The following is a 22,477-nucleotide window of genomic DNA, read 5'->3' as shown; positions in this document are numbered from 1 at the left end:
TGCTTGCCTGCGCCGGTGACCGAATCCCATCCACCACACTACATCTCTCGGCGCTAACTCCGAAACCCTTTCTACATCGCCACATCTGCGCTGCAGCCCAGGATGTTTTTTTTTTGTTTTGTCGCTGAACCTCAGTCCTCTTTCTGCTCGCTTCGAAACCTCCTCTCCCAACCATCCTTTTACCTGCTTTACTCTCCGCTAACTTTACGTTTCCACCACCCTTTCTCTCTCTCTTTTTTTTTTCTCGACTCTCCCTGTATTCTGCTTCACCGCATCATTCTCTCCCCGAGGAAAGTTTTCGTTTCGACGAGGCTGATGTAGTTTGTTTTGTCTTGCGTTATATATATCTCTTTCACTTATCCCAACCATTCCCACGTATACGCTTTATCTATCGCCCCTCTTTCTTTTTTGCTCATTGCGCTAATTCCTGAGTTTAATTCACTCTGCTTGATTTGTATTCTTTTGCGGCTCTTGAAAAAAAAAAGTCATTGCTCTTTCGACTTTTTTCTCGCTTTAATGTAACAAAGCTCACATCACGTGACTGCAAATACAAAATGCGCGTTCAATATTGAGTCTGAGTGGAACAAGACTGAAAAAGCGATGTCGAGGAGCATTGGGTTTGTGATGTAGTAGAAAGTGGGCTCGTCCTATCGGGCCTTCGACTGCCCAATCTAGCGTTCATAGATTTGAAGTGTTGCAATGTTGTCTAAAGAACGACCTTCACCGTTCGTATGCGATAAAGAGCAAGAAACAAAGATTGATTAGTACATAAACACGTGCCACAGCAGCGACGGAATCCATAAGTATCGTGGCGCAAGAATTAGCGCTAACTTCTCCGCAAAAGCGAAAGTCATACGGCTGAGTTACATTCAGCTGCAGATGCACAAGTTTTCTCTCGTGTTTTCCAATAATACCAGTTGGAACAGCTCGAAAGAAATTGATAGAAAAACTTTCGCAGCGGTATGTCGCCTGACGTACTATAATTGCAGTGGTATATTCATGAATTTCTTCGCCGAACGTGTGCCGCAAAGAACAAATCGTTTTCGCTGAAACAAGATTAAAAAGGTTATTCTATGCAAAACAGATGGGTCAAGTCGCAATCTGGCACAGAAATTAGAGACTTACGCAAAACAGGGGGGAAGAATGACCTCATTTCGACACAGCCAACAACGTTAGACGCGGAGGAATGCACCTCCCCACTCACTGTAGTTAGTGAAAAGAATAGGAGAATGTTCTTTGTTCGGTAAAAAATGACGTTGCGACCCAGACAGGGTGCCCTGTCGTCTCTCGCATCCACGGCTGCCTGCTTGCAGGCACGCTCGACCGGATTGCTTTACGGTGCGCCGGAGAGCGAAGACAAACTCGCGTCACCAGCAGCGGTCGCCGCGGCCACCACGGCATAATGCGCCACCCTCTATGTATCGCTTCTTCCACATGGATCGCGCTCGCCCCATTAAACCTCGGCTACTTCCGATGCGTGCTCTGCGTTTCCCGTCGCAATTGACCCGCCGCCCCGTGCTTCTCCTACGACGAACGCGGCGGCTTAGAGTTGTTTCGAAAGAAGCGGCCTTGCCACTACTCTCAGACGCAGCCGCTACAGCGTCACGTCGAGTCCAGCGTTTAATGACGCTGGCCCAAAAGACGAGAGGTGAACAGTGCGACCAACACTGGGGTTACAAGCAGAAAAAAATGAAAGAAAGGGGAGGGTTGGTGGTGTTCGTATAAAAGCGGCGTCCTTCGATGGCAGCGGGAATCAACAATCCGTGTACCCTTCTCAGCGCAGTCTGTCTGCTAGTGGCAGGATCACGTTGTCGAGTGCTGGCGGGGCAATTTGCTACGTCGTTATTCTCGTGGCAGCTGGAGCGGCTAAAAGCCCCCTTCGTACGCTGGGATGAAGTTGAGAAACAATCGCATAGGGTCGCCGTTCTCGGCGCTAGAAAGCGCGAACGCATCGGCGCGCGAAAGCAAGAGTGGAATATAGTGCCGAGGGAAATATAGAAAGCGGTCTGGCTGATACACTTAGACAGGTCTATTCTTCAAGCGTGTCAAAAGCATGTCGCTAGAAGTTGGTAGAAGAGCGATGTTGGGGAACTAAGTGGTGCTGTGTGTCTTCAAGAGTTGTTGGTCAGAAGCAACCTTTGAGTCTGAATGGAGAGATCGGAAAATTGGAAAGCTTAGCCATGCGTGCATGTTGGCTTGCTACCCTGTTTAAGTGGCAAGTATATCTACAGAGATGTAAACGGGGACAAACAAGAGGACAGGAATTGTTGTAATAACTAGAAGACGCCAAGGGGTGAATCAAGTTGTGTGAGTCGTCCCAAGAACGAGACAGCTTGACTTGACGTAAATGAGAAAACAAAAGTGATATCTGCCCCCCTTATAAACTTAATTACACAATGGCATGCATAGTTGTAGGTGCCTTTTCTTGTATGGTCCTAATTTTTATTGTTATTTTCATGGTTTCTCCATAAAGATTTACGGATTAATGGGGTTATATCTACTAACATTTGAGGGTTGAATGACTGTATATTTTTGCCGTAAATCTATTTAGCACTAGTCAATGAGACCTCAAGGGTTATCACCACTTCACGTCCGTGTGAAGACAAAAAAAAAGGCAGATCCCACGTACAGTGGGAATCGATTATATGCGAAGCACGAATGAGGAAGGTTGATATATTACTTTAAAATCACCACAACATTACGAGGTGAAAGTAAATTATGCCGTAGACGACTTCCGTGTCATGATTATCATGTTTGGATGTGTCGTTTACCTTCGTCATCTATTCACATCACATGATGCCAAATTTAATGTATGTGAACCTAGCGAAACAGCCGCGAGCACTCTATGGACGTGGTATGTCGTCATGTTCAAACATGACGCGCGTGTCTTGATTATCATGTTTGCACCAGTATTATACTACACCAGCATTATAAGACCGTTTTTAAATGGATCGAATGTTACCTTTCCTAAAGAACACAAACCGTTGATTGATTGATTTGTGGGGTTTAACGTCCCAAAACCACCATATGATTATGAGAGACGCCGTAGTGGAGGGCTCCGGAAATTTTGACCACCTGGGGTTCTTTAACATGCACCCAAATCTGAGTACACGGGCCTACAACATTTCCGCCTCCATCGGAAATTCAGCCGCCGCAGCCGGGAATCGAACCCGCGACCTGCGGGTCAGCAGCCAAGTACCTTAGCCACTAGACCACCGCGGCGGGGCAGAACACAAACCGTAGTACTGAATGGAAAATGCTCCGAATACACCGATGTTACCTCAGGGGTCCCACAACTCTCCATCCTGGGTCCGCTATTGTTTTTAATTTATGTTAATGATATCTCTGCAGGAATTTCATCTTCTATACGGTTGTTTGCGGATGACTGTGTTGTGTACAGAAAAATTTTTGATCACAATGATGTATTAGAACTTCAGAAAGACCTATCGCTCATTCATAGCTGGTGTGTCAAATGGAAAATGAATTTGAATATAACAAAGTGTGTACATATTTCATTTACCAAGAAGATGAAACCATTTCAGTCACAGTACCATCTTAAAATGTACAGTTGAAACAAGAGAGTACATAATAGGACCTAGGTATAATACTATCATCTGAATCTTCATGGAGGCCTCAGGTTCATACTCACATAGCCAAAGCTGGTAAGGCCTTAAATTTCATTCAAAGAAACCTGCGATGTTCGCATGTGAATTTAAAACGTATGGCATACACTACTTGTATCAGACCTATCTTAGAATACGGTTGTGTGGTGTGGGACCCCGCCGAGGTAACCTTCATTGCTGCTCTAGAACAATTACAAAATCGTGCTGCTGGGTTCGTCTTGGGACGGTACGGAAGGAGGGAGAGCAGCACTGCAATGAAGGCTGAGCTAGGATGGGAGTGTCTTTCTGACCGCCGCCAGAAGCAGAGATTGAAATTTCTTTACTGCATTTACTACAATAAAACTGGAATTAATAGAGAAATATACCTACACAACCCTCATTACACTTCAAAACGTTTTGATCATAGTTGCGCAATTCGGGAATACCCAGCTAAAACGAACATGTATGCCAGCTCATTTTTTCCTAGAACGATTAAACAGTGGAACAGGCTAACTGAAATGCAAGTAAGTACATAGTGGGAACGAAGGTGCATTTTATTCACTGCTGTAAACCCGTGTTGTAACCTGAACGAAGATGTATTGATGTGTGAACAAAATTCTAGTATGTGTGTGAACGAAAATGTATTTCAGTTATTTATGTGTGAACAAAGTTGTATTGTGTGTGTGAACGGTGATGTACGTCATTTATTGATGTATCCCCCCTGCTATAACGCCTTCGGGCGCTGCGGGGTATCTGATGAACAATGAATAAAGAAATACTTCGTCATCCATTGACGTCACGTAACACAAGATTTGGTATATGTGGAGCTAGCGAAACGGCTGCGAGTGCATCATGAAGGGCCCAATATACTCAAACGTAACGTTGACGCGCGCGCACGCTGGGCACAGCGACGCTATACGTTAGCAAAACATACCTGAAAACTCCATAGTCTAACGCCAGGCACGACCGGCGCGACCAGCGTCTGTAGGCGTGGCCCGATGCCAACCGGCGCGAAATGCGACATGCTGAATTTCACACCCACTACGTTGCCCAGACAGCACTGCGCCTGTCTCTTTTCGTTACGGAGGGACGCCGGACGAGCTGAAACACGCATGCTTCAAAGCAACGCAGCGCGGTGCGCGCCTGCGAGTATATGGCGGGACCGGCGACTGGTTTGGCAACGCCGGCGTGACGCGACGAAACGAACGCCGGCGCACATGCGCGCCGTGTCACGATGAAGTGTATTGGCACCTTGACTGTGGCATGTAGTCATGCTGTCACATGACACGCATCTCATGACTATATTGTTTGCACCAGTCACATACCTCCGTCATCCACCGACGTCACGTAATACCAAATTTGGCACATGTGAAACTAGCAAAACGGCCACGATCGCTCCATGAGTGTGGTATGTAGTCATGTTGCTACATGACACGCATGTCAGGATTATCATGTTTGGATGTGTCATTTACTTATGTTCTCCATTCATGTACCGTAATACCAAATTTGGTATATGTGACGCTAACGAAACTGCCACGAGCGCATCATGAGCGTGGCATGTAGTCATGTGTTTACATGACACGCATGTCGTGTTAATCATGTTTGCACCAGTCTCATACATTCGTCATCCATTGACGCCCTGTTATATCAAATTTCGTATAAGTGAATCTAGCGGAAAGGCCGCCGGCGCATCATGAGCATGGCATGTAGTCACGTTGTTACATGACACGAATCTCATAATTATTGTTTGCGCCAGTCACATACCTTCGTCATCCATTCACGTACCGTGATACCAAATTTCGTATATGTTACACTGAGGAAATGGTTGCGAGTGCATCAAGAGTGTGGCATGTAGTCATGTTACATGACACGCATATCATGATTTTCCTGTTAGGGTCTTTCAATTGTGTTCACCATGCAATCATGTCATACCACAGCAGTTTTGCAACATGCCATATGAACGAAACCACCGCAAGAGCAGCAAGACCATGAAATGTAAATCATGACATTCATGACAGCCATCTCATGATTACATGTTATGACTAGTCAAATATGCTCGTCATGCAGTCATGTTATGCCATGCCAAGTTTGGTATTGATACCATTATCCAAACAGCCAGGACAGCTAAAAGTCGTAATCGGATAGATAGATAGATAGATAGATAGATAGATAGATAGATAGATAGATAGATAGATAGATAGATAGATAGATAGATAGATAGATAGATAGATAGATAGATAGATAGATAGATAGATAGATAGATAGATAGATAGATAGATAGATAGATAGATACGCTCAATGTCGCCGAAGTTCGCTAAAAAATGCTTCGCTTTGAAAAATAAGCTACACGAAAAATGGATACGGCATGATACAGTGCAGACTGCCCCGGCATACTGTAATGGAAAGATTGCAAACAGATCTTTGTTAAGTGACAAATCGTGCCAGGTAAATAAGGTAAATGACCCACCCAAAATTAGTTTGGAGCATTACTCAAATGTAGTATAGGTAAATATATCATGCTGCCGCTACTTGGAACCCTCACCTATATATCGACATTTTGAATGGTAAGCATTGCCTCGTTTCTGGACTGTTTAACGGTAATACAAAGTGTGACTGACATCACTGCCTCGGAAGTGAATTCGGGGGAGTTCACGCTTATTACCAAGAACAGCCCATGAAAAATTACGGTGTTACTCAAGTAACTTTCGCTGACAAAGAACATATGGTAAGAGCATTTTCGTCTACACTAGTCGCACAGTAGTTTAAGATACAATTTGAAATAATACTGTTCCTACATTTCAAGCAAGTGTAACACAAATATCACGCCTACTTTCGCGTGTTTAATTTTATTTCTGCTTCATGTAATTGTGAGTAACAAAATTAGAGGCCTTCCCTAACCCCTATACTGTCATCATTCACCGGGCTGTGAGTTCAACACGCATAACGCGAACGGCATCGCGACATACGCTGAGCGATGAACCGCACTCGACAGCCGGGCCACGCTCTTTCCGCTCCAACGCCCAAAAAACCAGTCATCAACGCGACGTGTCGTTAACGAGGCTAACGAAGATGCCCGTGGCACTAGTGCGCGTTCGGTTCACTTGCGAAGTGCTCCATGACATGGCGTGTCCATCGGATTCTGCACGCGACGAATCGACGATAAAAAAATAATATATCATAACAACTCCGAGATCCAAGTTACGCGGACGGAACTCACTCGGTTGTCTGCGCAGAGCGGGACGCTCGTCTTGCGATTGATGTTCGGAGCGCGAGTGTAGCCTCGCATTACCAATGTATCATCTGTTCCGAATGACGCACTTTCGCGCTAGGATCGACAGCATAACTGCTGGGTAGATCTGTTCCGCTGTGAACAATTACCCTAGCCATTTCTACCGTACTTAACCTGTTGAAGAGTGCCCTCTCTCCGTCTCACTATCTGAAACACACACACACACACACACACACACACACACACACACACACACACACACACACACACACACACACACACACACACACACACACACACACACACACACACACACACACACACACACACACACACACGCACGCACGCACGCACACACACACACACACACACACACACACACACACACACACACACACACGCACGCACGCACACACACACACGCACGCACGCACGCACGCACGCACGCACACGCACGCACACACACAAACAACACACCGGGACCGCTATTATGCGGAGAAGACAAGTGAAAAGCATTGCAGAATACGTTATTATTAGCCCGCTCTCAAGCTGCTAATTGAGGTAGCGAACGAAACTCAAAGTCTCAACTTTTTTTGGCCTGCTGCTGGCTTATGTTTACAGGGACCCCGGCAATCAATAATCACGGGCAGACTCCGAAAGCTGCGTTTTAAGTATGTGCCTAGCGAAATAAGTAGGTTGAGGTAGACAGTGGTGTTAAAGGGGTGCCACAAAAACAAGGAAGCGCTAACGAGGTACATAGGGTTAATTTGAGAGCGAGAGAAAAAGAAAAGGACGACATTCTGTCATGCGAACTGTTGGTGACCTAAATTTTGGTAGAAACACGCAATGTAAGACGCTCAACGTACCTCGAAAGCTGGTCATTACGGTGTGTTTTGGCAACGCTGTCAACGTTGCCGCGTGATGGCACTGTCGTGTGTATCATATGAAACCGTTATCTTGTAACGCTATAAGCCGATCCAGAACGCATATAGGCCTGGCATATTCAGTAGGAGGAGGATGACAATAGTAGAGCAAAGAAGTGGCACTATAAAGGATGAAATGAGGGAGATGGACGAATGGTATTGTTTGGTGCAGGCGATGACGTCAACCATGCAGAAAGAAAATACGTCCTACGTTTCTATGAAAAGCACCAGAAATACATCAGCACAGCATGAAAGCTACCAATAAATCTCGAAGGACACGTATATTTTGTGTCGGATAATTATTACTTATCGCCTTCACTTTTTTTGTGGAGGGGGGACAGTAAGCATGATAATCACGCACTCGGCAATCTGACGCCAGATGTACGCAGAAAGCTGACTCCAGAAATATCAAGCGGTACTATGAAGACTGTCTCTTTTACTGTGAAACAGATAATTTGCCGAATATTCTTAAAATCTCTCATCTGCCACTGCATATTCGTTCATGTCTCATTGGCCATGACTGACCTGAATTAACGGAAAGTTGCCAACCACTCCACCAAAGGTAATTTCATGTACATGTATTTAAGACACCCTGGCGCACTTGCTTCTTGCATGCCAGTGTATTGCCAGACGTAATCTGCAACAACACACGACTGATAACGAACCAGGACGGACGAACGAAGACCTAACCGAAACGTGGGAGGCGAAGCTCGCCCTCGAGAACCTGGAAGAGCAACAACTCGTCGCCATGGCCAAGAGGGCAGTAGAAGCCAGAAGGTTCCTGGACTAAGGAGCCGTCCCACCTCAGGGTGACACCAGGCATTGCTCGGGGCACTGTTTCAAATAAACGTTTACTTTTTTCTCTCTCTCTCTCTCTGTATTTAAGACACGAATGAAAAGAAACCGCTTCTCATGAAACTCCAGGAAGCGAACCAACAAACTCATTCACGACTTCACGCCTAATTTATTCGCGTGTTGTTGCGTAACAACCCGTGATTTGTGTGCGTCTCAACGGAAACTCCTGGGCTTTATTATTACCCTTACGTCAACACTTCCGCACTGTTTTATGACGTCCCGCGGTTACGATATCTTCACCCAGAAAAAAAAAAGAACAGGGGCTTCAGAGGTTAACTTCCTTTACTTTTTAATGCTTCATTTTTGCTGTATCTGGAAAGCCACTTCCCGTTTCGCTACGTTTCTCTATCTCCGCGGCACACCGGCCAGTCATCTACAGAAGAAAAAAGAACGAAAACAAAAAGCGCGACGCCTGAGAGGCAGACAAATAAGTAAAGACACTCTTGCAAGCGCTCCTTGAGAGTATACCCCGCGCCATCAGCGCGTGTTGGAGGGTAATGTCGTTTACGTTATAATTAATAATACGAGCTTAATAACGGCCCAGTAATGAGTAGTCGACGACGAAGAGAGATCCTCCCCCTCCCCGCTCCTTTTTTTTTTATCGGCAATCCCGTTCGCATCCTTCTCGCCCGCTTCTCTACTTCTAACTGCCTTCTTTCTCCCTCCTTTTCCACGCATCGTGCGTCTATTGGGTTTTACTTTCTTCTTGTTATTTCCCCAAGAAAAGATGACGAAGCGAGGGAAGGTGTGTAGGGAGAGAATGGAGGGGAAATGACAGACTGAGGATAGGGTTGGTAGGGAGAGTAGGGACGCTAGGGAGCATGGAGGAAGCGCGTTGGCGAGCGATTTCGCGGTGGAGAGGAGCGGGAAGCGGGTTGGGGAAGCAGTGTTGCGCGAAACGAAAGGTGTGGAAAGGGTAGTAGGGAAGAGCTCGGTAGAAAAAGTTTTTCCCGGGCCTGCGTCTTAATTGCCACTGAGGTTTGTTAACGAGCGGATGTCTTGACTGTGCAGTTTGAGCTGTAGGGGGAGGTGGGTACAGGCGGTTTAATGAGCTGAAAACTTCCCCTCTCTATACTTCTATCGTACCACCTCCCCCATTCTTTCTATTTCTGGAAACCGCATCTGCAGTTATATAGTAGCAACGGAAGCTTGGGTTTCTTTTGTCCGCGGCACCGTCTCTTGGTCCCCCAACGAGTGCACTTTATTTGAGCTTCTGGTTTATGCTTTTTTTGTTTCGTAGAGGTATAAAACAAAACCCGGAGAGAAGGGGTGGAAGAATGTATCATGGAAGTATGACAGGGTGAGCACACGAAGAACGGCCAATGTTTGAAAATCACAGAAAATAAAAAAATAAGGAAGTGGTTACTCTCGAGTTTAGCGAACAGAGTGCTTCTTTTGTCCGCCGTTAAGAAGAGGAAGGAAAAAAATTTAAAAAGAAGTAGAAGATGAAGACGACGCGCGCATAGACTGCTCATCAAAGGGGATAAAGAAAGAAAGAGTGACGGATATATATGGTCCTATTGTTCTAGCGCGGAGCTCAGGTAACTGAAGGTGCTTTCACCTATAGCGTTCATCGGCTGTTGCCATTATCTCGAAGGCTTGTCCTTTGTCCTCCGGAAATCCCCTTGTTTAGGAGGGGGTACGTTCCAATATAAGGGGGTCGTTTTCTTCCATGACCTTCGGCTGACATAGTTGGGCCGTCCTCGAATGGCCTAACCGTTTCTTTTTTGTTTGTCAAAGAAACAGTAGATATTTTTTGCTCTTCCTTTTTTCCACGATCATGTTTAGTGAAGCGGGTAATTTGGAAGCTTGTACGGTTTGAGTTACCATTGTTGCGCTCCCAGTTATCCCGCATTAATTTTACTTCTCGTAATTTACAGCTCATCGTAGCACGTGTGTGGCATTACCAGGGTTGCTACACGTCCCTCCCTCCCGTTCTACGTATGAAAGAGTCGAATCAGTCACGCATTGTTGTTATTTTATTACCAGTAACGTATAGAAGAGCACTTCATACAAAAAAGTGTTCAAACGAAAAGGTACAATATGAGACTGTGGGTGTACATGAATGCTCTGTTTAAAGTATACACCGTAGGTCTGAGCACTACGATGCCATTGATGAACGAGCCGAAGGACGTTTTTTTTTTAAATTTCTTAGCGAACTTCGGCGGCTTTAACCATATCTGTCTATCTATTCGTCCATCTAGCCACCTACGTTTTTTAGCTCTCCTAGCTGTTTCAATAATGGGATCTATACCAAAGTTGCATAGGCCGATGTCACGCATGATCATGCGTGACATTAAGCCTTGCGCGATGCGGGCGCATACGAGTAATGTGATCATAGACCACCAATATACAGTGTCAGTTTAGAAATTAGCAGCCTGTCGACATTTCTCTTTCTTTTTTTTCTTCAATAATGCGAGACCACACACGTACATACCTGCTCCACGTACATAAAAAAAAAAAACTTTGCACTTCGTTTTTCTTTCTGTGTGTTAAGTGCATTTAAGTGGTTAGTCAAGCCCCTGCATGATATAACATTTCTCTAGCGCTCCGCATGTAGCGATGTTCGCGTTATACACGCGATTCTTAAATGCCTGCCAATGAACCAAGTACATGGTGTCGCTTTCTTAGTTCGGATTCCAGTTCAATTCGTAACCGTTTCCCACAGGTGCTTCCTCATTTTTTTTTGTTTACCTCGACTGTTATGCCAAATTATCGAAATCGTCATCATCGGTCTAACTATTCCCACTCCAAAGTAAAGGTCTATTCTAGGTTTCTCTACTTAAACCCAGTCCTGTGCTTGCTGTAGCCACGCTGTGCGGTAATCCTTGTCTTCTCGCAACATGACCCTCCATGCCCGCTTGTTCATCTTGATTTTGACTATGTTGTCCTCAAAAGAAACACTGAAGGGGAAAAAACAATTTTTAGTGCCTTAGTAAGTTACTGTAAGTTAGGTTACTTAGTAAGTTAAGTAATTTAGCACAACTCGGTGATCCCTCGAAACACTCACACATTCACACATTCCACACGAGAAGGGTCGCACATTCACACATTCACACATTCACATTCCACACGAGAAGGGTCGTGTGGTGTGTGCTTATCGCGTGGAAGACGGTGAGAATGTGTGAGCGTTTCAAGGGATTACCGAGTTGCGCAAAATTACACTATGACGAATCACCAATTAAGCCAACAAAGAGTTTTAATTAGTGGATTACAATTTCGCAGTACCAAAACATTACTAATCATGAGAAGACGATTGATTGATATGTGAGGTTTAACGTCCCAAAAGCACCATATGATTATGAGAGACGCCGTAGTATAGAAGAATCTGGAAATTTCGACCAACTGGGATTCTTTAACGTGCACCCAAATCTGAGCACACGGGCCTACAGCGTTTCCGCCGTGCTTGGTCATGCTTGGTCAGCGAGAAAACACAGGAAGAGAGAATGCGGTTCGCAGCGTCATCTCGGAATTCTAGAACCTAACTCTATGACGCCATAAATCTTGACGACGTACTTGGTCATATGTAGTTGCTAATGGGTAAAAACGATGCTCATCCCACTTCGAGGAGGTCGTAGACATAGCATATCAAGTTTCATGAAATTTCATCGAGCCAATGTTTCCGAAATGTGAAAAATACAGCTTGAAATCCATGACGTCCCACGTGGAAATTGAGGCTCGAGATGTAAAACTAAACTTTGACCATGATTTTCTTCTCTATTAATTAGCATGCATACGATGAAGCTTATTAACAGATACATTAGGGTTCTCAGAGTGTCTTTATCAATCTCAGTCAATTAATTGCTTCACTTTATTGTCCTTTGAAACCCCCGTTTGTTCCCGATCAAGGAGTAGTTTAATTGATTGATATGTGGGGTTTAACGTTCCAAAACCACCATATGATTATGAGAGACGCCGTAGTGGAGGACTCCGGAAATTTCGACCACCTAGGGTTCTTTAACGTGCACCTAAATCTGAGCACACGGGCCTACAACATTTCCGCCTCCATCGGAAATGCAGCCGCCACAGCCGGGATTCGAACCCGCGACCTGCGGGTCAGCAGCCGAGTACCTTAGCCACTAGACCACCGCGGCGGGGCCACGGAGTAGTTTAATATACCTCGAACAGCTATCCCTGTCACTGGCGACCAAACTTCCCTTCGTGACAAATAACACGACTGCAACACACTATACAGAGGCAGGTCACCGACAAGCAAAATTATTTTCTGGCGAGCTCCGATCGTTGAGGTGCCAGCAACGAGGTTTTCATCTGCCGTGCACGTATACCACACTTGGCGTAGCCAACGCGTAGCAGTATTAATGCATTTACGTACAGCGTACACTATACGCTACCGATAGAACAATGCAAGAGAAATTGCCGTCCATAAATATCCTTCGAACTCCCCTGTTACTCAAAGCACTCGCTCTTTCTTCCTCAAAGTAGACATAAAAAAATGTAACTAGACATTACGAAGCAACAAAGCAGGGAACCATGGACAAGAACACATTCCGCTTGTTTTTACGACAGTTGCAAACTTTGTTTTCGTAGTTTTCTCTTTTTTTTTTTCACCGCCCGGTTTGACGACTGACTCGCGCCAACGTTGACGGGTCTCGGCGATGGCGCGGCACCCATAGATGGCGCCGTAGAAGTGGAGATTAATCATTTTGCCCTGGGTCCACGCAAAATACAACGCCCCCCTTCGAGTAGAGCCTGCAGTCGTCTTCGTCGTGCCACGCAGCCAACTGTACTTACTGACGTCTGCGGAGCCGAAGGAAGCTTAGCGGAAGCCGTCGAAGCAACCGAGCTGCTGCGCTCGGCGCCGGGCCGTGATGGATAACCGAGCGAGACTTTCGAATCTGGCTGCCTAGGAGGATAGGCAGCAGCAGCAGCGGTGCTGTCACTGCGCGAGCGCACGCTGTTTTTCGGTGACGGGATATTAAACGTTCCTTCAGTCTGAAACCCGTTCCCAATACAAGATGTGTGTGGAGCCTCCTAAGCTTCTTTCCGGGAAACACCTTGAGTAATTGTACGACGCACTCAAAAGTGAAAGTCAGTTATTTATACTTTGGCATGTTCCGTTGTAAAACACCTATGTGGTATATATAGTAGGATTACACAATTTTATTTGGCACATCGAGAGCATTCTTTAAAATTGCAGGCAACGTTTGCGGTACCCGAGTAGGGTACGTTGCCTGCAATTTACGCCAACGTTGCCTGCAAAGTAGGGCCTAAGGGTACCCGAGAAGGGTACCCTCCGGCCCTACTCGGATGGCTACATAGTCGCGGCAGGGATAGAATCGGATGCTCATCGGTGTGGCGTCGAAGTCACAGACCCCTTATCACGGCGTCTTTATGTTGACTGCGTGATACAGTATCGAGGAGTGATTCTGACCAGGCTCAGGGACGCCCGAATTCAACCTCATCTTCTTAATGGGGCAGCTAAGACTGCACCATTCTTAGGCGTGGGGTACAATGGGGCATTGGTCACGACATCATGCGTGTAGACCACAGACGCAGTGCAAGCATTCAAATTTCGGGCTTCTGAGCCGTGTTCTTAAAAACCGGGTGAGAGGCCTCCACCATGGCGGCGCCGACCGTTCTCGAAATGCCCTGACAGCGACAGCGCCCATGACTGAACGGGAAGTTGGCAAGATAATAATAATAATAATAATAATAATAATAATAATAATAATAATAATAATAATAATAATAATAATAATAATAATAATAATAATAATAATAATAATAATAATAATAAAGTGAAAAAGTAGTATCTGACGAGAAAAGGTTATCGAAAACGGCTTTCAGTTCCCCACAGGAGACACTTATTTGAACATTACGAAAAAACCATGTTGCACTACAAACTGGGTAGCTTCCCCAATTTTTTTTTAGTAATTTACAATGCAGCCTCGTGTCTTTTTAATGGGCGGCGTTCAATGGTCCTGAGAAGCGACGCTTCGCCGTATACAATACTGCAATTTTAACATGATGTTCCAGCGAGTCTCTCATGCTTATAACCCGGCGTAGTTCTTGTAACCAGCTTTTTTCTAGAGATATGGTTTTTTTTTCACCTATTTAACATTCTGTTATGACAGGACATCGGTGCTGCAGCCGATAGATGGCGCGACGTTTACATGCTCCCCCCCCCCTCCCTCATGTCTTAAGAATGTGCGTGCGGAGGTTAAGGACCCGCAGGTAGACTAAACTGTTCCAGAGTCTCAAAGAGCAGGGTATACCTCACAACTACGTCGTTGTTATGAAACGCGAAACCTCCGAATTTAATTATCAACACGCTCGAGTAAAACAAAAATAGTGGGTGTGAAAACGATGTACTTAACATAATGAAGGTGTTATATAAAGACTCCAAGCTCTCAAGAAATATATCAGCGCCAGACTAGAAAAAAGTGCGAAAATGAAACAAGAGTGAAGCGATGAAATGCCCATTTCGATAGATCTACTGCACCGGGCGTTTGAAGGAAAGAAAAAAAAACAGCTTACAAGGCACAGCCGAACGCGGAGCGACCGTCAGAATGCGTCCGATATTTTACTTGCCACGTTTAGATTGCACGAGGATGCAGAGAACGAGCTTTTAAGATATCTCCCATGTCCCCGGAATATCGGTTAGAAGATTTACGAGAGAGACGAGGGATATTTATGGGTGGCGGCATGGAAGCCAAAAAGAATCGAGAGCGTGGTTGGAAGACTTCGAAACGAAGTAACCTCGAAAAAAAAAACCAAGAAAAAAACGGGGGCATTGAAAAGCAAATTTGATGTCACGGAACAAACCAATCTCTGTTTCGTCTCAGCTTATATACCGAATTAGACTGTGGTTTCTATTACGCATAGCCCCAGTTATTTCGCGTTTTGTGTAGACAAGCGTGGAACAATATACAATGGTGCCTCATGTACTATTAATATACAATGGTGCCTCATGTACAATGGTGCCTCACGACTATGTACTATTAAAAGAGCGTTAGACGTCTCTTGTTATCGTAACGCTTTTCTTCCCATTTCGGCCCGCAGTTGATGAATAAACCTATCGGAAATATTCACCTTTACTTCAAAACAGATGTTTATTACTATTCAATGGAATCAAAGTGACAGCGTCACCGCCGTTCCACGCAATGCGCACATAGAACACTGCCAACTCAGAAACAAAGATGCAATCGCTCAGACAAGAGCCAATACCATTACAGGCGACTAATAGGCTTGGTGAATAACCGGAAGTTACACATGTTACCCCATATTGTTCCTCATTCCATTGTCAACTGAGGTCAAGTGACTTCCGCGAGACAAAAAATAAATAAATAAACGGGAGAAAAAAAGCGAGGAAAAGTCCCTGAAAAAATCGAGCGAGTCGCCTTTTTGTATATGTATCTATTACAGCCCACCAGACCCCCTTCTTTCGAATTCCACACGGCATCCGCGTGAAATGGCGATCGAATCTCCCCGCAAAAGTGGCACCCGCCGACCTCATCACTTAACTCTCTCTATTTTAGCTTTTACCTTTCTCTACTTCTAATCGAGTCGGTGACCGTGCAGAACCGCAATGCACACCGATCGCACACCGCCGTGGATGGCACCGTTTAACCGCGTCGGCCTGGCCTAATGTCCCGTCCTGGCCACCCGACGTCCGGCAGCGTGAGAAGCCTTTTGTGTTCCGCCACCGCAGCCACATCTATTGCCTTCTGCGGCCGAGAAAACGGCAGCCAATGCGCAAGTATAGTTGTACACCGGCGAGGGGGCCGCTTCTTCCGGGCGCGCTCCCTTGCCGCCGAGCAATCTGCGCTTGCCGCGTTGGGCGGCATACCAAACTGGGCCAAGACCACGTGCCCGCACTACGGGCTTCGTCCGCCGGCTTTCTCACTGTCTCTACTTCTCCCTTTCATGATTTTTTTTCAAGCATAGATCTATTCTTTCGCTCGGAGCCTTGATAAAATTGCTTCTTCCTTCTTTATGACTTCAATCCTCCTCTCGCAGTTTACAAGAGTGACGACTCGGTGAGGGAGCTAGCTCCTTGACGAAGGTGTACTTGATGAGACGTACAAAGAGGCAAAGCGCGTGGTGCTGAGTGTTAAAAAAAGGAAGAAAGAAAAGAGCGTCCGATTAACTGCTGGTCGTAGGCCGAAAATGAGTCCGCGACGACGCGGAACCGAGGTTGACGGAAGCAGGGATGGCAGAGGGCGGCGTGAGTGCAGGGAAAGAAAGAAAGAAAGAAAGAGAGAAAGAAAGAAAGAAAGAAAGAAAGAAAGAGAGAAAGAGAGAAAGAAAGAAAGAAAGAAAGAAAGAAAGAAAGAAAGAAAGAAAGAAAGAAAGAAAGAAAGAAAGAAAGAAAGAAAGAAAGAAAGAAAGAAACCCAAAGGAAAGGAAGGTGGTTGGAGGTCTGTTTCGGGTTGGGAGCCCGTCGAATGAACGAGTTCCCGATTGCAGTGCGTGGCAAATTGGTTTTGCGTGGCCCGGTTTAAAGCCGAGCTCCAGTGGCCTTCGGCCGGTGTTGATCTTTCCTTGCGAACCAACTCACGGAGGAGAAGCCGAAGCGAGTTCTTTGCTGAAATCACGCCCAAGGCGCCGCTGCCCTTCGTCGCTTGACTTGTGAAAAGTGTTCGCTTTTGGGAGAGAAACAAATGAAATGAAACGAAACGACACGTGTGCCGACTCGTTCATCTAAGACATTCCTGCGGATGTTTTATGTTTGCTTATTTTCGTTTCTTGGACTGCCGTCATGCATGTCTCGATTCACCGAACATATTGGTTCAACGCAAGAGTGTTTAAAGACCGTATTACACGAATTCCGGCGTCGGCGGCGTTGGTTGTGAACGAAAAAAAAAAACGTGATGTAACAAATATCAGGCCAAAACTTGCATTTGACCTACACTAGCCGATGTATTAACACGAGGCTAAGGGAACATATAAGTCGAGTCTGAAAAGATGCCTTACTACACATTTAGAGCTGCACTGCAATGAGTGTGCATGTACGCCTTGTATTATTAACACCACAGTAAATTATAGACATCGTAACCGAACCTTGAGAGAGATAATGGAAGCGTATTACATTGACAAGCTGAAGAATAAGTGTGTTAGCCACCGATTAGTTACCTTACATGAAAAAAAAAAAACAATGTCGCTGCTGTCTTATAAGACGAGCTTGTGATCCCAGCAATACCCAGAATGCAATGCAGAGTCCCAATTCTTAATTTATATACGCACAGAGCGGACCCTCATTGATCCTTTTGGAACGAGACAGAAACTATAACCTTTCTTGTATTTACTAGTAAAGAAGTGAAGATTTACTAGTTATATCAACCGCTAATAATTTTACAATAGATCTTTGGTCATTTGGGAGGTAACACAAAAAAGTGTGAGCTGAAATTATGATCCATCTTTATTAACGCTACCATATATTTGCATCGGTAACCTATATTAGCACTTAAAATATTAATAGCAATAAATCCAGTCTCCAAGACCGCCCCGACTCTTGGCTGACACCTGTGTGTGGGTAGGTGCCAAATCATCCAAAGAGCATCATCAACATCATCATCAACAACAAATCAGTGTACGCCTTCTAGCTCAGTTTAAAGAGGCCAATATTATAAACACAAACGTTTATTTCTTCGCGACACGGTTGAGATGTCCACGGATAATAGAAGCATGAGAAGTGAACGACAACGTGCTTCGAATGGCGCTCCTTGGCGCTGTCGTGTTCCACTATACTGAAGGCGAAGCTCAAGCGTGTTCGAAGATTTGAAGAACCTTTCGACGTGTTCTCGTAAGTGATGCACGTTCACTCGGTGACGCCGCGTTGCTTAAGTGGGTGGCTACATGCAGCAGCAGCAGCACGTCGTGCCACCACGAGCTTAAAATTACCACTGCGCCTACAGAGCATACGTTTCAAATAAGAACAGCGCGTTAGATACGGATAAGCCTTTCTCTCTACGAGAACTATCAACATGCACAAGTATGTCTTACCTTTTGTAGAAATGGGTTGAAATCTTCACAGTTGCGAACGCGTACTCGAGTGAATATTATAGTAGACTTCCCGCTAACCAATGTACCTTTTACCTCCTTCCAGGTCCCGACTTCTGGGGCCTGTTGAACCCGGACTGGAACCTGTGCAGCAAGGGTCGGCGTCAAAGTCCTGTCGACCTGAACCCGAACACGTTGCTCTTCGACCCTCACTTAAAGCCCCTGCACGTCGACAAGAGCAGAGTGAGTGTGGCAGTATTAAAATAACGGCTGTTTTTTTTTCTTTCTCGGTACCAAGTGACATCAGCTTGAGCTGCAACACAAGTGTTCTTTTACTCTCGTGCGTCACAACACAATGTTAACACTTCTAAACATTATTTCGAGTGCGAACACACGACACACACACACGCACACACTCAGACATCAACCACACACAGCGCTCACTTCCAACTGATTTATTCATAGCTCGAAGGCTTGAATATATACATGCCACATGTGCGTACTAACACCATAGAAGGCCAACAGCAAGCATTATCAGTAAATGCAGTTAATCAATGTCACACCCTCAAAGCGATAAACTAGAATTCACTTGGTAGCAATGATAGCGAAGAAGCGCTTACACAGTGATCTTTGTTTTGTTTTTTGTTTTTTCAATGAAAAAGGCCTCTAACACTTCACGTGCAGTCTTACTTGCGCTTCTGTCTAGAATCTTCGTCCCAGAGAATAGTGCGTCACAACCACACGAGATGACATGCGCAACCAGGTGCGCATACTTGTCAGCTCGTTTTGTTAATTTTTGGGCGTGTTCCTTCGACGTGTTCCCTTTGGGCGTGTTCCCCTAGTGCGCGCTCGAAATAACTTTTAGGAATATTGTACCAACTAGCCCAACAACAAGTTCTTTTACAATGTTAATACCCTCGCTCCAGTGTGCCAGTGCGTCTATATTAAATGAGTGGATTGCGCGTTCGACATATATTTTCAGCATAATGTCACACGGATAAGCGTCCATTGGTCGTACACGCAGGAAGGTTCTCGGTTATGCAAAGTACGAGTGGAGACGCAATCACGCGTGCACTCATTTCGTGGATCAAGTTCACCAGATCAGGGTATTATGGCCACAATAATAATGATAACTAACACACAGTAATGCCGAGAGAGTAAAGGGCTGCTGTGTCGTGCACATCAGTTAAGACACATCAGTGGTCATTCATTCCTCATCATTTATTCTATCTTGGTCGTCTTCGCTGAGGCGGCCACCGAACACGTGCCATATCTTGGCGCTACAGTCGGCAGCGACATACGCGTTTTTGTGAGAAAAAAGAAAAAGAAAACGTTTCTATCTATAATGCAGTCCTTAAACTTCTGTGGCGTCTTCCTCTTACTCGTGCTGCTTCTGATGGACACTTGACATCCTGACACACCGGTTGAAATTTACGTACTGTCTGCAGTGGGTGGTTCAGGAAAGTCGTCATTTGCATTAATATTCACTCCTGATGTGTCAGGATGCGATAGATTCCACATAGCTGTGCCAGAAGATGGAGCCGGTGACCAGTTCATGACAGCAAACGTGAAGGAAGTAAGGTGGGCAAAAATTAATTCGCCGCCGGCAGAAACAGAATGCGCAACCTGCGTAGGTGGCGGGTTTGGCCCCTGCCGGCGGTAACTTATCTTTTCGTCAATTTCACTTTCTTCCCATTTACTACATCATGATTACTATACAAATAACATCCCCCACACTCTCCGTGCGCTAAGTTAGCGGGCGTTGCGGACTTAGCGCTTGCGTGTGGACGAGTTTTAGAATATTGCGTTTGTATACCGCAAACGCTAACTCACGCGCGAGTCGCCGCTAAGTCACTTTGCAGGCCGCACGCTACAGTGGAGATTTCCTGTGGGGTACCGCAATCACAAACCGGGGTTAGCGTTATGACCGATGCGCAGTGCCAGAGACCACAACAGATAGCGTACGTAAAGCTTTGCGTACGCGCATTCGAAAAGAAGACCAAGAAAAACGGGACCTTGAAATTATCCGTGTTTTTATTCGTGACAACTATGAGTGGATCTCTAGAAACCAAGACAAGTGTAAATTTTAAAGACACGTTTTTTTTTTGTTAGACACGGCATTCATGAGAACTAACACACAATACTGCCAGGGAAGGTATAGGGGCTGTTATTTGAAGTAGTTGTAATGTAAATGTGAACGAAGAAGAAGTGGAAAAAAAGATGACTTGCCCCCGACTGGATCCGCAACTGTGACCTTCAAATAACGCGTACAATATGCCCTACCACTGAGCTACAGTAGCGGTCATCTCCTTGTCTACTCTATAGGGTATATTGGTACATAGTTACATGACGCAACAGAGAGATTAAGTCTGAGCCTATTGCAATGCAAAACGACCGCACCACCAATTTCACTACTGTGAAGCTGAAAACTAACCAAGCCAGCGGATGCGGTTGTATACATTATGCGGAAGCGAGGAGGAGGAGGAGGAAGAAACTTTATTCAGAAAAAAAAAATTTGAAATGCAGCGACATCTCGCCGTTTTCGGGGCGGGCGCTGAAGAGTGTACATCCTAACCGTGCGTGATGTGAAACTCTCGAAAACACGTGCAGAGTGCGAACAAAGCAACGCATTTTCAAGGCAGTTGAAGGGGGACAGCGGAGAGGTGAACATTCGACTAGCGAGTTTTCTCCTCACATTCACCGGCAGCGCCCTCCACACACAGCGTGGGTTTCCTCTATAGGTGGAGGGGGGGGGGGGGGACCAGAGACGAAGGAACGACGGGTACCTCATTTTGTCCGCGGGCGCGATTAGCCAGAAGCTTTATATACAGACAGCTTCACTGCACGACAAATATTTCGTTAAAAAATTTTAGAAAGGAAGTCATTGCTTAAAAAAAATCTCATATAGGTAGTGGTTACGTATTCGGACATTCTCGCACTCTGAACAGCCCACATCAATAAACTTTTCTTACGTGCACTGTCAAGTATACCGCGAGGAGCTACATAGTACGAATATGGAAGCATCCATTTCCTCTTTTGCAAAGAGTTACTTTCACCTCGCAAAAAGCCTGTGGCTACTCTACGCGTCTTCCTTTTCTCCGTTGCCGGCGTGACAAACTTCATGAAAAATCGTGGTCGAGTTCTTTTTTCGCTAGAGCAACAACAAGATCGAAAGTGTGGTCAGGTTCTTTCTTCTTATACGACGTGCATGCAATGTTGCTTGTCTCCACGAGAAGGCCTCCGAGTCAACAAAGGAGAAAGTTCGATTCTCACATTTTCTTCAACCTCTCAAACAACCACGTAACTTTCTTTTGTATAACAGGGATAATCTCTTTTTTTTTGCTTTTGTTTCGCTCTTATAATGCGTCTCGTGGCCAGCCGAGTAAGGAGACGTCTCATTCGGGCCAGCTCAAGTGAGCGATCGCAATTTCGCGTGTTCTGCCGAGCAAGGTTGATCACGTGCGCAGAGGGCGCCATACATTAAGGCTCCGTGGCCAGTCCACTGTCGACGAAAAGTTGTGGAATGAAAATTTACGCGGGCTTTTGTTCTATCCAGACGGTCTTCGCTATATATCTCTGTGGGTCTTTGCTCTTTTTTTTTTTTACACAGGCTCTCACTCATGGTCGGACTGCTCACGAAACTTCGAAAAGCCCTCGCGAGATATATTATTTGTATGTGTGATCGGGTGCGCACGTGTGACGGAGCGCTTTTGATCGGTAGGCCAAAAGTACACAAGCACAGATCACAAAAGAGAAAGTACTCAATAAGGAACACGCAAACCAACGATGAAAGGTGAGGCCTAGTAGAGCAAAATACGGGTATAGCTTGAAGCTAGGACAACCTGCGCCAGGTCACCAACCACGCTTCTGAGGTGCGTGATCACGAAACGTTGCAGCTACGAGGT

At 45.5% G+C, this 22,477-nt stretch overlaps 1 protein-coding gene across 1 annotated transcript in view; it reads left to right on the top strand.

Moving 5' to 3' along the window:
• The window catches only part of CARPB (Carbonic anhydrase-related protein B), a 206,795-nt gene that overhangs the window by 89,118 nt on the left and 95,200 nt on the right, over positions 1–22,477 (top strand). The window contains exon 3 of the mRNA XM_037420470.2: positions 18,679–18,815. Within this exon, the coding sequence (XP_037276367.1) occupies positions 18,679–18,815 (137 nt within the window). The remainder of the gene's footprint in view (positions 1–18,678; positions 18,816–22,477) is intronic.

This window comes from Rhipicephalus microplus, chromosome 2 (assembly GCF_043290135.1).
Source record: "Rhipicephalus microplus isolate Deutch F79 chromosome 2, USDA_Rmic, whole genome shotgun sequence".
Classification (NCBI taxonomy): domain Eukaryota; kingdom Metazoa; phylum Arthropoda; class Arachnida; order Ixodida; family Ixodidae; genus Rhipicephalus; species Rhipicephalus microplus.
This window is presented reverse-complemented; position numbering and strand designations above follow the sequence as displayed.